This window comes from Meleagris gallopavo, chromosome 17 (assembly GCF_905368555.1).
Source record: "Meleagris gallopavo chromosome 17, MGAL_WU_HG_1.1, whole genome shotgun sequence".
Lineage (NCBI taxonomy): Eukaryota > Metazoa > Chordata > Aves > Galliformes > Phasianidae > Meleagris > Meleagris gallopavo.
Window position 1 is genome coordinate 1645302 of NC_139420.1, and position 13869 is coordinate 1659170.

Consider the following 13869-nt stretch of genomic DNA (forward strand, 5'->3'; position numbering starts at 1 on the left):
CTCGGGCACCTCCAGAGATGGGGCACCACAGCTCTGGGTAGCGCCGGGACCTCACTGTCCTCTGAGAACAAAACCTTGCATGATACAGTGGAACCATTCCCAACACAATGCTTTCAATCATATTCCACACTCTGTCCTTCAAGCTACTTCTTCACGATTTTTACCTGCAGTATCCAACTAAGCGAGCCTGTCCCTAGCAACAACAGGAACTGGAGAAGCCCCATTTCACAGCTGCACTGAGCCCTTGAAGGACAGCCTGGCATATTTAGAAATATGTCACTGTCACTCCCAGTGCGAATCCTAACTGGCTCAGTCTCTTAGCAACACCCAGTGAGTATCACAGGTAACTTGCAATTAATAGTAATAGCTGGAGCTGAAACCCTGCAACACACCAAGTACCTTCCACCACATTTTGGAGAGCTGAGACAGACACAAATGCTCTGTATGCATAGGCAGGAGGCAGATGGGCAAGGCCTTCTAAGAATAATACTTAAGATATGAAACAAACAATGAAATATTTCTTTGCTTGGAAGAAATGAAGATTTGATTGTATTGGAGAGAACCAGCTATACCAAGGGCTGACTTCTCCTCTGCCAGTAATTCCTCTCCATAAGACGTGTGCTGTGGCTCTGACTTGCAGAGAAGAGGTCTCATCCCACATTGAGACAACAGCTTTTCATTTTAACGTAACACAAATCTGCAAGGCTGATCTTTATGACAATGGATGTGGCAAAAGTATAGGTGCTGGAAAAACAAATATTCTGCCATTTGCATGATGTTCACTACAGCCTCACACACAAATCACTTGCTGTAACGTCAAGAAAGAATTTCTCCAAATCACTTACCTTTATTTGCTGCAGGGGAGAACAGCTTCTCAGATCCTACAGAAGCCTGAAAAGGAAAGAGAAAGAGAGGGTGAGTAATACTCAAGGAGAATTTAGGAAGGCTTGCTCACAAAAACACAGCTGATAAAACAAGTCTGTTATCTGTAGACCTGCAATTACATGCTGCACCTGGAGGGTGCAATGTTGTGCCATTAAAGAACAAGCGTGCATCCTAAGTAGATGAAAGCAAAGCATGTAGAAGCACTGTCCTGATCTCACCCAGCTATATCCTCCTGCCTCGTTTATTTAGGCAGCCATGCAATGCACAGCTATTTTATCCACAATTCTTCATATAAAAACAAAACCAGTGAAACTGCTTTCAAGCTGAAGAAAAAAACCAAACATTTCCAAGCCTATCTCACTGAAAATAAGCTCATTTCTTGCTGAAGACGTAAAATGCGGTTGGTGTATTGAAAACACAAGTTGCAAATGAAGACATCCATATGAAAGAGGGTGTTGTACAACATTACACCAAATGATAGGTCCATGCTGCTTTGCACTTAGTTGAATACGAAATAAAACGACTTCCTCTTGGAAGAAGACCATCTCCTTGCAAACTGGGTTGCACTATGCTGTCTGAACTCCACGGCTGTGCATTCGCACTCCTCACAGCTCTGGGAAATAGTTAAAGAAATCCAATTAACCTAAACCTTGTAAACAGCCTCATGATAATCAGGGTCACTGGGTTACAGACAAGATGATAATGGCAGACAGGAAAAAAAGCCCATTCATTGTAAATAAAGCTTTTATGAGTTAATTTGATGGCTTCCTCCACCCCCACCTCCCACATTCAAACAGCCAACCTATTGCAGCATAAGCTCTTCCTCCTCACTATCTGATAAAACGGCAAGCAGCCTCTACGGAATGAAAGCTGGTCTGAGAGCAGGGAGCACCATCATTACCACCATCTATGAGACAGCTAACATTATTGCCAGCATTTTGGCACTCAGTGCTGCACAAAGAACATGGGGTGAGGTACAGAGCGAAAGGGCAAAAGATACCAAATGTAAAAGAAAGCTTTCTCCTTTGACTCTGCTTTACAAAAAATGAATTAATTCAACACATGGCTGAACTAAGTTGGTTTTCTTTTTGATTTCACTAATTTCACCTTACAAGGTGCCTTGGAAGATCCACATGAGAAAGAGCACCGTGAATTGTACATTGTTATATATTTTAAGTGATGACTCCAGAGGAAAAACAAACAAACAAACAGTAAAATGCAAAATCTGCATCAGATACAGACAGGAGCAAGGAAGGGTGATCTACTAATGTGACTTCAATGGAAATTGGCACTGCAAGCACTGAACGTCTTACTGGATGCAAATGTATAAAGAAAGAGAAATCTACAAAAAAAAAAAAAATACACTGAGGCTGAGGCGCATGAGAAAGAAATTCTCAATCATGCCCAGGACGAAGCTGCACGTGTGGCTGTGACATGTATGGCTGCCACACAGCTCTGCAGAAGGAGCCTAAAATGTCAAGGGAAAGCAACTAGCTGCAGCACGCCGTCAGTGCACTGACCAAACAGAAGACAAACCAGGATTCAATGGGGCTTTGTCTAGGCTGGGTTGCAAAGAAAGTGTAACGGCATCACGCAGCAGCAAGAGCAGTGCACAAAATGACAGCCAGCTCTGAATTTACAACCCATTGTTCACATTTTTCACATCCAATCAGCACTATGTCATGACGGATCCCAAGGAGATCTGTGGGCTCTGGGAACACAGGCTGGGGATGCTAACGCTAAGGCAGGCTCTGCTGGAGCCCTGGACATGTGGCAGGTGGATAAAGCAGGCTACCCAGCTCACAGGCGGTGCAACACGGAACCCAGGGTGCAGCTGGGACCGCTGCTGTGTAACCAAGAGGAGCACTTATTGCTTCGGGTCCGAATGATACGAAAACTGTGTTCAAGGAAGTCGAGTAAGAAAAATCACTTTTAAGAGAAAGTAAAACACATGGATTATTGCTCAGTCTGCTGATAGCAAAACCGCACATGTGGCACCGCCCTCAGCAATCACAGCCAACATTTACAGAGCACAGCTTTCGACATCACAGCCCCGGTTTGCAGACACAAACTTTCACACCTAAAGTTTACAGTAACTTTTGCTCTCGTTTCTGGTGATTTCCAGCTCCAGATCCGAACCGTTTTTGGCATAAGCACTGCGCTGGAACAGTGAATGCCTGTGCTATAGCATATTCTGCGAGCTGCAGTAAAGGCAGAAGGGGAGCTGGGGGAGGAAGAGCCTGAATACATCATTCAATTTCATCAGTCACCCTTTAAAGAAAGCATACAATAAAACCTATGTGTCTGAGGGAGCCCACTAATGAGTGAAAAAATCCAGCAAACCAATGCATCTGCTAGAACAAGTCCCCTCCCAAGTTTTTCTGCTGTTTCAAGCAAATCATTTGCATATGATTAAGCAGGGATTAAAAAAAAAAATTAAAAGTGGAAATCTTCCCTTGTGAGCAAAGCCAAGCACTGGGAGTCCTTTATGCGGACGGGTTCAAGCCATCCCAGGAAATCCCTCTTCTTTTTTGATTAGAAAGCAAAAGGAGGCATTTCCCCTTCCCTCTCGCTGGGAGCTTCCAGGAGCACCGCCTGCACCCCGCAGCTCCTTCTGCTGCTGCACGAGGCAGGGAGACGGCCACAGCCCCAGGCGGCAGACAAAAGACACCCCACGGCTCTCCGGTACATCTGCTCTTCGTCTCCATTCCCCACGGAGCTCTTCTGCTCTAACTGCATCACAGCCGAGCCCCAGACGGGCATGTTCTAATAAAAGCTGCTGCTTGCAAAGTCCCACCCTCATCCACAGTACCGACCTTTGTATCGCAAGCATAAAGGCTGCGGGATGTGTCCCAGCAGACACACACACTGCCATTTCACAGACTGGCAGCTTCCGAGGCAGTCGCTGCTGCAGCTTAGCAGCCAGCACCATTCCTTCACCATTCCTCCCCTGGATCCCAGCAAACATAAGCACTGCTTTAGCATAAGAAGCTTCACCCCGGCGGTGTTCCCTCAGAGGACGCAGCACAGGCTCCTGGGCAGGCGGGCTGTGCGGCCACGGGCCTCATTCACCACGGCTCCTGCCTCCCCAGGGCAGCTGAAAGGTGCAAGAGCTCTTACAGATTAATCATTTAATGATTATGTAGAACAGAACAATATCATCTGACAGAGCTGGCATCACAAGCTATGTCAGGCCCTGCGGTAATTACTATTCTTCCCCCCTCTCCTTCTTCGTAGCCTATAAAATTGCTTGCAGGGAATAAACAGTTCCTTATCGCTGCGAGCAGAAGTGCTGCAGCTCCCCACGCAGCGCCCCGCAGCACGGAGCAGCAGATCCAACCTGATACCCCGTGCTCTGCTCACACAACACTGCCAACACGGCCGCAGCTCGGGCTCACAAAGAGGGAAAGCGTGTGCTGGTGGTCGGGAGCTGGCACAAAGGTCCTGTCAGAGCAAAAGCCAAGCATCCCTCCAAATCCGAGTGCAGTGTGGTAGGCAAGAAGAAGAGCAGGCAGTAACACAGCTTACATGTCACTATCTTTTAGATAGCCAAGAGCTGGTCTCGAGTGAGACTGTTTGCAAAATGCTACCGAACATAGCAAGCACTGAAAAGCTCTCAAGAAACCTTTCTCCAGGAGGTTTTCAAACCAGAAGTGTTGGATATGCTCAGAGAGACTTTCAGAATAAAGCACAGCCACTACTTGAGAATTCGGAACCAATTCTCATTCTTCCCTTTGATCTGTTCCCCTGCCTGTACCACTCTGATGCCACTTGATCGCTTGTCTAGCGAGGCATTTCAGCATGTCAGCGTCCCAGCTGATTCTGTGAGCCATTAATAGCAGGGCCCTTTGAGCAGCAACACCAGCTCAGTAACAGCGGAAGGTATTTGTTTAGTTTGTGATTCTCCTATAGGAAATAGAACTGGGTACACATGGAAGTGAAAGAGCAACCTGGGAATCACACACATGCACAAAAACAAACTGAAATTCACCCTGAAGACCAAGAAAGTATTCAGCACATTCCAGGATCCAGAAGCAATGCAGCAACTTGTAAGTAACAGTGCCTGCTTTGTGAGGGGTGTGCTGGGACTTCTGGGAACCTATGGCCTTTTTCAAAAGCAGTATTATTTTTGGAGGGAAATCCCAGTTCGACTGAGAAGACAAAAGAAAGACAGATCTTCAAGTCGGTCGTTCCATGCACCACCTCAGGCAAAATGCTGAAGTATGTGAAGCACTTCTTGTGACACCTTCCAGGAAAATTCAGCTTTGGGGTACACGGCTGGCTGAGAGCAACCCAGCTGTGCTAGGGCACCAAGCAGAAGGGAGCCAGATACGTGCTGGACTACAAACCCACTTTTCAGCTGGTGCTTATCCCTCAATAGCAAAGGGGCTCACCGGTCCCCTTCCCTCCAGAGACCTCTGTGCAGGATTTACAGCCACTGCTCTCCAAAGGGACCGGTGCCCAGCAGCTGCCAGGGGCACCAACCTGCAGGGACTGCCAGGCACATAGTGCTTCTGGAAACCCCCTTAGGTACCTGCACAGTGACCAAAGTGCCCAGAAAAACCTAGTTCCAGCTGGTAAGGAACACATCAATTATGGCTGTTGATTCCCAATGCAAATAAGGACTAACGACTAAACAAGATGAATTCTGGATGGACCTCAAGCTTTCTAGCAACATCCCTAGAACTTCAGCTGCGCTTTTCACTGCACTCCAACAGAATGCAGCGAAATGTGCAGGACAAACACCTCGACCAGGCAACCATGTGCTGAAACAGCAATGCCTTAAAGTGCTCCCAAACACTTCAGGATCAATTTTGATTCAAGACCATCTCTGGGAGGAGGTGGGTTTTCCACATCTTGTGCAGAAGTTCACTCTGCAGAGGGTCCATGAGAAAGAAAATGCTTCTGGGACCTCACTTTAGTACAGAACATACCTGTTTGGGTTCCCACCTCGTACTGATTTTACACATGCATATGCAGTGCTGTTCAGCCCTGTTAAGGGCCTTTCACAACACACACACGTCTCTCTTCATCACTTTTTCTTCTGCGAGCGCTGAATTCTGTCAGTGGTTTATATAACCATGCCTATTTTTTCCAACAGCCCCTTTGAGAAGCCAGCACAGGTCTGGGAACAGAGAATGAAATTAGGCCAGAGAGAGCCTGGAAGCAGAGATCAGAGGTCCCAATTCACTCTTGAATTGCACCAGATTCACACGATGGCAAGGTGGAAGCAGAGTGATGTAAAACCCGTGCTGACTGGAAGGCACGGCGAGGAGATGCTGCATAGCTGATGAGATTCAGCCAGTGCTGGGCAGCAAGCAGCCGAGCCCACTGCTGCTCTGCAGTGCTGTGCTGCACTTCTGCTCTGCGCCTTCTCTTTCAGCAACACAGCGTGAAGTTGAAAACACCACCGTTTTGAATCCAGAGCATTTGGGGATGGATCAAGCCAGTCTACGTGAAGCAGCAAATGCAATTCTAAACACTGCTGTTCCGGTCTGTCCCTCCCTGCTCAGCGTGCTCCTTGCTGTGACAGAGGAGAGCCCACCAAGGGCCCCAATGCAGACACCTTGGGCACAGCCCACCAACTCCACTCCCCCACCTCTCCATCCGCCCTGCAGCCCCGGGGGGGATGGCTGCAGCCTGGAGCTTTCCTGTTCCTATTCCCTCCATTAGCCATGCTTTATGATTCACCTTCCTTTGAGCAGTCGCTGTCTCCCAGAGGAAAAGATCAAACTCCCTCTCCTTCCCAGCTCGGCTTCAATAAATAAATAAATACATGCACTGCAAAAAATCCTTGTGAGGGAGGAGAAGGGAGGAAGCTGGGGAGTTCCTGGGCCTCACCGCAGCCAGTCCTACAGCTGCAGAAGGTCCCTCAGCTGTTTGCAGTGACACTGACCAGAAAAAGACATTTTCCAGCTGTCTCTCATTAATCCCAGCCAAAAAGCCCTTGCCTAACAGCACTGTGCCTGCATGGCCTAATTTAAACGAAGGTGTGCTCTGTGCTTATCTCTATATCCCCCAACCACAGCTCCCAAACCACAACCAAAACTTATCTTGATTTTACATTCCTGACTATTTTCCATTCAAATCAGCTCTGATTTCCCCTTTTTTTTTCATGTTCGTATGTTCCAACCAACACAAACAAAAGGAAAAGCAGGAAGTAAAGGGAGATGCTGCTGCCCCAGTCCTACACCAGGCTGTTCTCACCTCTCTGCTCACAGGGAACAGCACTGCCTTTGCTGTAGGAAAGTCTGGTATGTGAGCAGCACCCAAAGGCCAGTCCTCCCCCTTCATCACCAGGGCAGGTTGTGACTTTCACCGCAGATCAGAGGCAGCAGCATGTGGATGCCAAGAGCAACTGATATATGCCCCAGTCAGTGAAAAACAATTCTCCATAATACATTTAGAGAAGGGCTTTGCGCAATCTGATTTTACACATCTCCACCAGTAGAGATCTCATGCCTCTTCCCTAGGGCCGATCCACCCCAGAACAGACAGGCTTTTCAGCCTAGGCTTCCACATTTAAATTGTTTCCATTACCTAGACATTGACTTAGGCAACCGCAGACTTGATTACTGATTTAGCTTTTGCTACAAAATATAGGGGAAAGTCTGTCTATGAGGAGGAAAGGTTGAGAACACTGCACAACATACTACTATAGGAGTTTGTATTATTGTCATTACAGCTTGAAACTATCTAGCCAGACTATCTATTTGGCCGGGATACGGATTTTTATTTGCACTAAATCAAACAGAATGGAAAGCGCTCTTTGCAGAACTACCCAAGACTCCTTATAATTCAAAGGCTGCATTGTAGGAAGAGTGATGGGCGAGAGCAGGGACTGCACTGCAAATGACAGGTGGCAGACTGTTGTTTGGTACCTACCAAATTACTCTGCTGCTCCCAGGGCTGCCTTGGCATTTCATTATCCCAACTCTCTCCTGGAAGGATGCGGACATAAATTCACACCTCATGTCCTGGTTTCCGTCAAACCGAGTAAGAGTGCAAATGCTGGCACCAACGGAGAATGCCAAGCAGGGCTTGGCATGCTAGAACAAACTCTCAACTGTGGTCCTTGCCAGCTACCTGCATTTATCATTGTAATGGCCTGCCAGACAGGGCTTGGCAGCCAGCAGAGGAGGGCGGGAGGAGGAGGGCCAGGCTCCGCACTGCCAAGCAATTCATTCCTGCAGCTCCTGCCATCTCTGTACCAGCAGGGCAACCTTCCTTTCATTTTATCTTTTAACCAATTACGTGTCACCCAAATCCCACCTGCAGCCTCCTCCTACACAAATGGCCATAAATCACTGTTCAGAGATCAAGAGGGTTTTGCAAGACGTTTGATTTCATAAAAAGGTCACTGTCTGCCTGAGAATTGCTGTGGTTCAAAAAGGTACCAAATAACAACCTGCACTGGCAGCCAGGGAAGGAACAGCTTCCACGGTCTGTTGCCTGTTGTCGGATAGCATTAGAACAATTAGGGAGGCCAATGATGGCAGAATCATTAAGATTCAGCTGAACTGAGGAGCTGATACAACCTCAGTAAAATCTTTCTTCAATTGCTGAAGAAACTATAATTGATTCAATAGAAAAGAGAAAATTGCATGGGCAAATGAGAAACATTCGACATCACCACCTTGAATAAGTAAGCAGAAGAAACGCCTGTCATCAGAGCAACCTGTTTCCATTTGCCTGTTTCACAGCACACCACGATGCACTGCTATTTCTCAGGCTTCTGCAGCACTCGGTGGTCTCAGACCATTCAGGATGACCTGCTGCTTCAGGGAAATGCTGTCTTCCTGCTCTTACTGCACATGCAGAATAGGTAGCGCTGAGCGTTTTCCATGAATCCCACACGCAGTGAATGCGTGGTGCCACTCCAAACCACCTGACACCGATGCTGTTCTGGGAGCCCTCAGAGTCCATCCCCTTGCTGGTGACATGATGAACCAGTACCAAATTTTCTGCAATGAGCAGGTGAGCACAAGAGGTGCAGAGCAAACCGTGTCCTGCTCCTGGCTCTGGCTGTGACACCTGCCCGGGGCAACCCGCTGGGACAGACTCCATCCTGACATGACCTTCCCCAGGCCAGGGGGAGGTCAGAGAGCTTATCAGGAAACAGGCTGTTGTCCGCTGCTATTGAGACTTGCTGCATTACCAGCAGCAACCTCAAAGGAGTGCCTCTGCAGAAGGCTCTTTTGTTGTTGTTCCTAATTCACTGCTCCAAAATATTTCTTGGCTGCGTCCCAGAGCTGAAGCCTTATCTGCCCACCCCCCCGGCAGACACGCAGCAGCTGCGGAGGCTTATCACGGCTGCCTGTCCACTGAGTTTACAAATTAACACCCTATCGAGGCTGCACGAGGGCTGATTAATTGGCGAGAGGCAGGCTGAGGGCCTTTATCACTGCTGGCGGCTGCCGGGGGAGAAGTCACAAATCCCCCTGGGGCCTGAATGCCCTGCAAACAGGGAGAGGAGGAGGATGGATGGGGGAGCAGCGGTTCGGGAGGCAGATATTTTGGAGATAGTGGTGGTGGAGGTAATGGATCGGTGGGAGGGGGCGAGCTGCAGGCAAACGCCAGTACATTATGACAGCTAAAGAAAAAGATAATTAACAGCCTATACTCATGATTCTAGCTTTCCCTCCCCGGGCTATAATTTAGCCTATTGCTCCTTTGCTCTAGAGGACAATAAACATTTATTATGTTAAACACATAACCACGCTGCACAAAAGCACCGTTCTTTTGCAGGTCCACTCCTTCCACAGCTGTGCAAGCCAGGGGGAGGGTGATGGGGCTTCTGCAGTGGGCTGCCCTTCCTCTCAAAACGCGGCTTGGTCTGGACATTGAGTGCATCTCCGGCTCTGTCTGAAGGGGCAGCACGCAGGGTGCGTTCCTGAGGAAAGCAAACCCAGGGGAAAGAACACGAGACCCTGTCTGAGCCCAACAGCCTCACTTGGACGTTTTGGGAGGAATTTTCAACCCCACCAGAATGTGTGGGAGTGATTCCTATTACAACATGAACATTACCTCTGTGTGAATTGCACAGGGGCAGCAGTGGCCCTGCATCCTCAAGCACCTGATCCATTCTAACTGTGCAGTGATTGAGGACATGTGCTTATTATAGCGGGCTGCGGAATGGGGACCGCTCTTCCTTGGCGTCAGTGCGAGCACTTGCTGCAGCCCCCCACCATCATGTCTGTGTCACAACACTGCAAAGTAATTATCAAGACCACGGGAACTCACTTTAAAAATATTGAAAAACTTAATACACCTTTAAAGGAAACAAAGTAGGACATCCATCTATGTTTGTCAACATTCACTTGGTACTTTTAAGTTGTTGAATTTAATCCTTGCAATCAAGACAGGTGGAATTTTTCTAAAAAAGATGCAATAAATGTAAAGTGGGACTTCCATGAAACAATATGATTCCAGAAGGTAAAAATTTAAGCAAAGTATTATAACCATGAAGAAATACTCCAATCACCTCCTTCCTAGTCCCTCCTATTAACACACTAGTAAAAAATTCAAAATGAGGAAATTATTTCCTGAACCACTTGGAGGTCTTTGGGTCCACAAACCAGTTCTGGGCTCCTGAGTTCAAGAAATACAGGGAACTTCTAGAGAGAGTCTAGCGAAGGGCCACAAAGATGGCTGTGGCCAGGAACATCTCCCGTATGAGGGAAGGCTGAGAGCCTTGGGACTGCTCAGCCTGGAGAACAGAAGGCTGAGAGGGGATCTTATCAGTGCTTATCAAAAGAGCAGGTGATAGGTGGATGTGGCCAGGCTCTTCTCTGTGGTGCCCTGTGACAGAACAAGGGCCAGTGGGCACAAACTGGAACACAGCAAGTTCCATATGAACCGGACAAAAAACCTCTTTACTCTGAGGGTGGCCCAGTGGTGGAACAGGCTGCCAGGGAGGTGGCGGGGTGTCTCCTGCAAATATTCAGACCCTGGCCGGACACCATCCTGCACGGCCCAGGATGGGAACCTGCCGGAGCAGGGGGTGGATGTGACGATCAGCGTCCAGTCCTTCCGACCAGCTGCCCAGAGTTTAACATCAGCCATTAGGTTCATCTGAAATGGTCAAGTACATCCTGAGCATTAGCCCAGGAAAGGAACATCAGCTTGGTTACTGAAAACCTCGCTCTGATAGAATCTGAGAAGAACACCACTGTGGAAGGTCTTCTCATAGCTCTTTCCCCAAACTGAAACCCACATTAGTTTGAACTGGGCCGGAAAACCGCGTGCTACGAGCAGCTGACCCATGGGCTAAGGGCAACTACACCTCCCAGCACCACAGTCAGGTAACAGCAACTCTATACACCAAGGAAATATCAAATATTCATCAGGTAAACACCACGAACATGGCAATCTCAAAATGTGGTGAAACCAGTCTCTCAGGCGCTTATCAGACTGACTTGATAACTTCATTAACGACTCTGCCCACCGATCTTCACTCCTTATGTTTCTGCTTCTTAGGGAAAACCGTTTTTGCTGTCCTGATGGCTGCTCACGGCTCCATGCCCTCGCACGGACAGCCACAGCCTCACCCTCACCAGAAGGCTGCAGAGGGGATCAGGAGCTCCAAAGAAATGGAGCCGGGGCAGCATATAAAGTTCCCCAGGTATGGAAGTTGTGAGGGAAGGAACACAAGAGCTCATGTCCGAAAAGCATCTGGTGATCTGGAGTGCCTGGGAGAAGGCTTCCAGCCCCAGGGTCCCTCTGACCACTGCTGCATTGCCCATCCACCAGCCTGGGCTCATTGCTTCCCACACTTCTCCCACACCACGCACTAAGCCAAGAAAGCAGCTCTCATCATCGTGTTTTGTGTTTTGATTAAATACTGCATTAACTGACCTCCTCTTCTGGGTAAGAAGGCAGTGGAGGGGCCAGCCTGCCCTTTGCAGCCGACATATAATCTGTCTTCTCCAATTAGATATGCTTTGCAACAAGTGTGGTGGATCCATTTATTTCCGTACTGCAATAACGCAGATAAATCCAACTTTGGCTTCAGTCCCACTGCTTTCAAAGCTGGGGCTCCACATTTCCAATTCCTGTCCTGATTTTTTTTTTCCCTTTCTGCTGCAAAATGTCACCAATTTACTTTAGCCTGGGGGCCCATTTCGAGTTTTACCGCTAATATAAGAGAAATGCATTTTTCAAGCTGTTACCACTTAACTGTACTGATATCAGCCACTCAGGGGACACAATATTGTTTACACATCCTGCTCTATGGAATAAGCACGGATGCCAAAACTCTGCCTGGGTTGTGAAGGAGACGTTTACTCTCTGTTTTATGAGATTTCCTCGATTTGTGGCTGTCTCAATGGTCGTAAAAACAGCTGTAAATCAAAAGAGCACCACAAAATTGCAATAACAACTGTCGAACTCGGCTCTAAAGAGCATAACTCCCAGCAACAGAAGGTGGAAGGCTTTTTCCTGATTTAATACCAGGTGCGGGGAGCCTACAGACCCACACACCAGCTCAGCTGAAATACTTTTTGGCTGCTCCCCTATCACTTGCCCCTATTCCACCCCACGTAGTCCCTTCCCACCTCTTTCCTCCTCTCCTCTGAAAAACAGAAGTCTTTTTCAAATGCCTGGAGAACGCTTATACAAATAACTGCTGAACGCATAGCCCTGCTTAAAGCATTAAGAGAGGCAGAGAAGTCAGCCCAGTGTTCAAACACGGCTGTGCTTTGAATTGTGGCAATCGCTTTAGCAGATGACCTCAGCGAGAGCGCGCTGCCTCGCTCCCGGCCTACCCGAGAGAGCCCACATTCCTGCACCTCCCGGCCCAGACTGCAGGGAGTGGAGCGAAGGAGGAGAGGGCTGGTGAGACATGAGTTATTAACAGCCGTCTTCTGGGAGCTGATTCTAGCTAAAATGGTTCCAGAACAGGCAGCTCCATTTGCTCTGACAGTCTCCAGTGAGAGCCGGCCAAGCAGCAGATGCACGAACTCCAAAGTTTCTGCTGCTCTGTGCCACTGGATACGGTCCAAACCAAAGAGAGCTTCACCCTGTGGGTAAAACAGGCTTCCTGGATTTTTCCATGCCCCATTCCAGTTGCTCTCACAAACAACCTTCTCATCCTTGTCTCCAGAAACCTAAAAGATTCTCAGTTCCTGCATCTTGCTGCCCTTTCCAACCCAAGGCTGACCCAGCCAACAACAACCTTCCCATTCCACCTCAGCTCCTTGAGGAACTGGCGGTGGCATTACCAGCCACGCCACAAACTCGGGGCCAGCAGCTCTGCCTAGCTTCTTTGTGCCTCCCATCCAAAGCACAGAGATCTTTCCTGACTTCATCAGCCAGGTCTCCATCCTCTTTTTCAAGTTTGCTCTTAAATCAAACTCCTTCCATGGGATTTAAATACTTCCTCCTTTACAGAAGGTTTGTGTGTGCAAAAGCCAAAGTACGTGAAGAAAGCGAGGGGGAAAGCTCATGCGAAGTAAGCTTTGGTGCTGTTTGTCTCAGTCTTTTTCCCGTCAGCCCCAGCAGACTCAAGTACAGTTGAGATCTAGCATTCTTACTGCCAAATGCATTTCCTAATTGTGCTCTTCAAGCAAATGCCCCATGGAGCAAGGTAGTAGAAGGGAAGAATTCTTTACAGTGGCCATCCTGCTGTGATCCATTCAGGACAGGAACTCCCCCCTGCATTAAGAGGACAGTTTAATTTCTATGGACTGCTTGATGCAAGGGGAAAAGAACCTAGGTTCTTTTGTCAGAACCCCACAAAGTGTCAGTCCTTCTTTTTCCCCTTCTTCTGCTAAACATGTACATTCACATTCTTGAGAAAAGCCACAATACATTGGATCGGTCTTTCACTTTCAATACATGATGCATCCCTGCTATAACCTTTTCCTGCTTGTACAATGCCTCCTGACTTTCCTTTGGCTCTCTTCTTTTGCAATTTTTCTTTCATAAATACAACTGGAGAGACAAAACAAAAAATTCCCCAAACTCAAATGAACAAAAAATGTC

At 48.0% G+C, this 13869-nt stretch overlaps 1 protein-coding gene across 22 annotated transcripts in view; it reads right to left on the minus strand.

Moving 5' to 3' along the window:
• The window catches only part of FBRSL1 (fibrosin like 1), a 422126-nt gene that overhangs the window by 49189 nt on the left and 359068 nt on the right, over positions 1-13869 (minus strand). For all 22 annotated transcript variants that reach the window (XM_085238396.1, XM_085238401.1, XM_085238379.1 and 19 more), the window contains one exon: positions 846-891. In XM_085238396.1, the coding sequence (XP_085094522.1) occupies positions 846-891 (46 nt within the window). The remainder of the gene's footprint in view (positions 1-845; positions 892-13869) is intronic.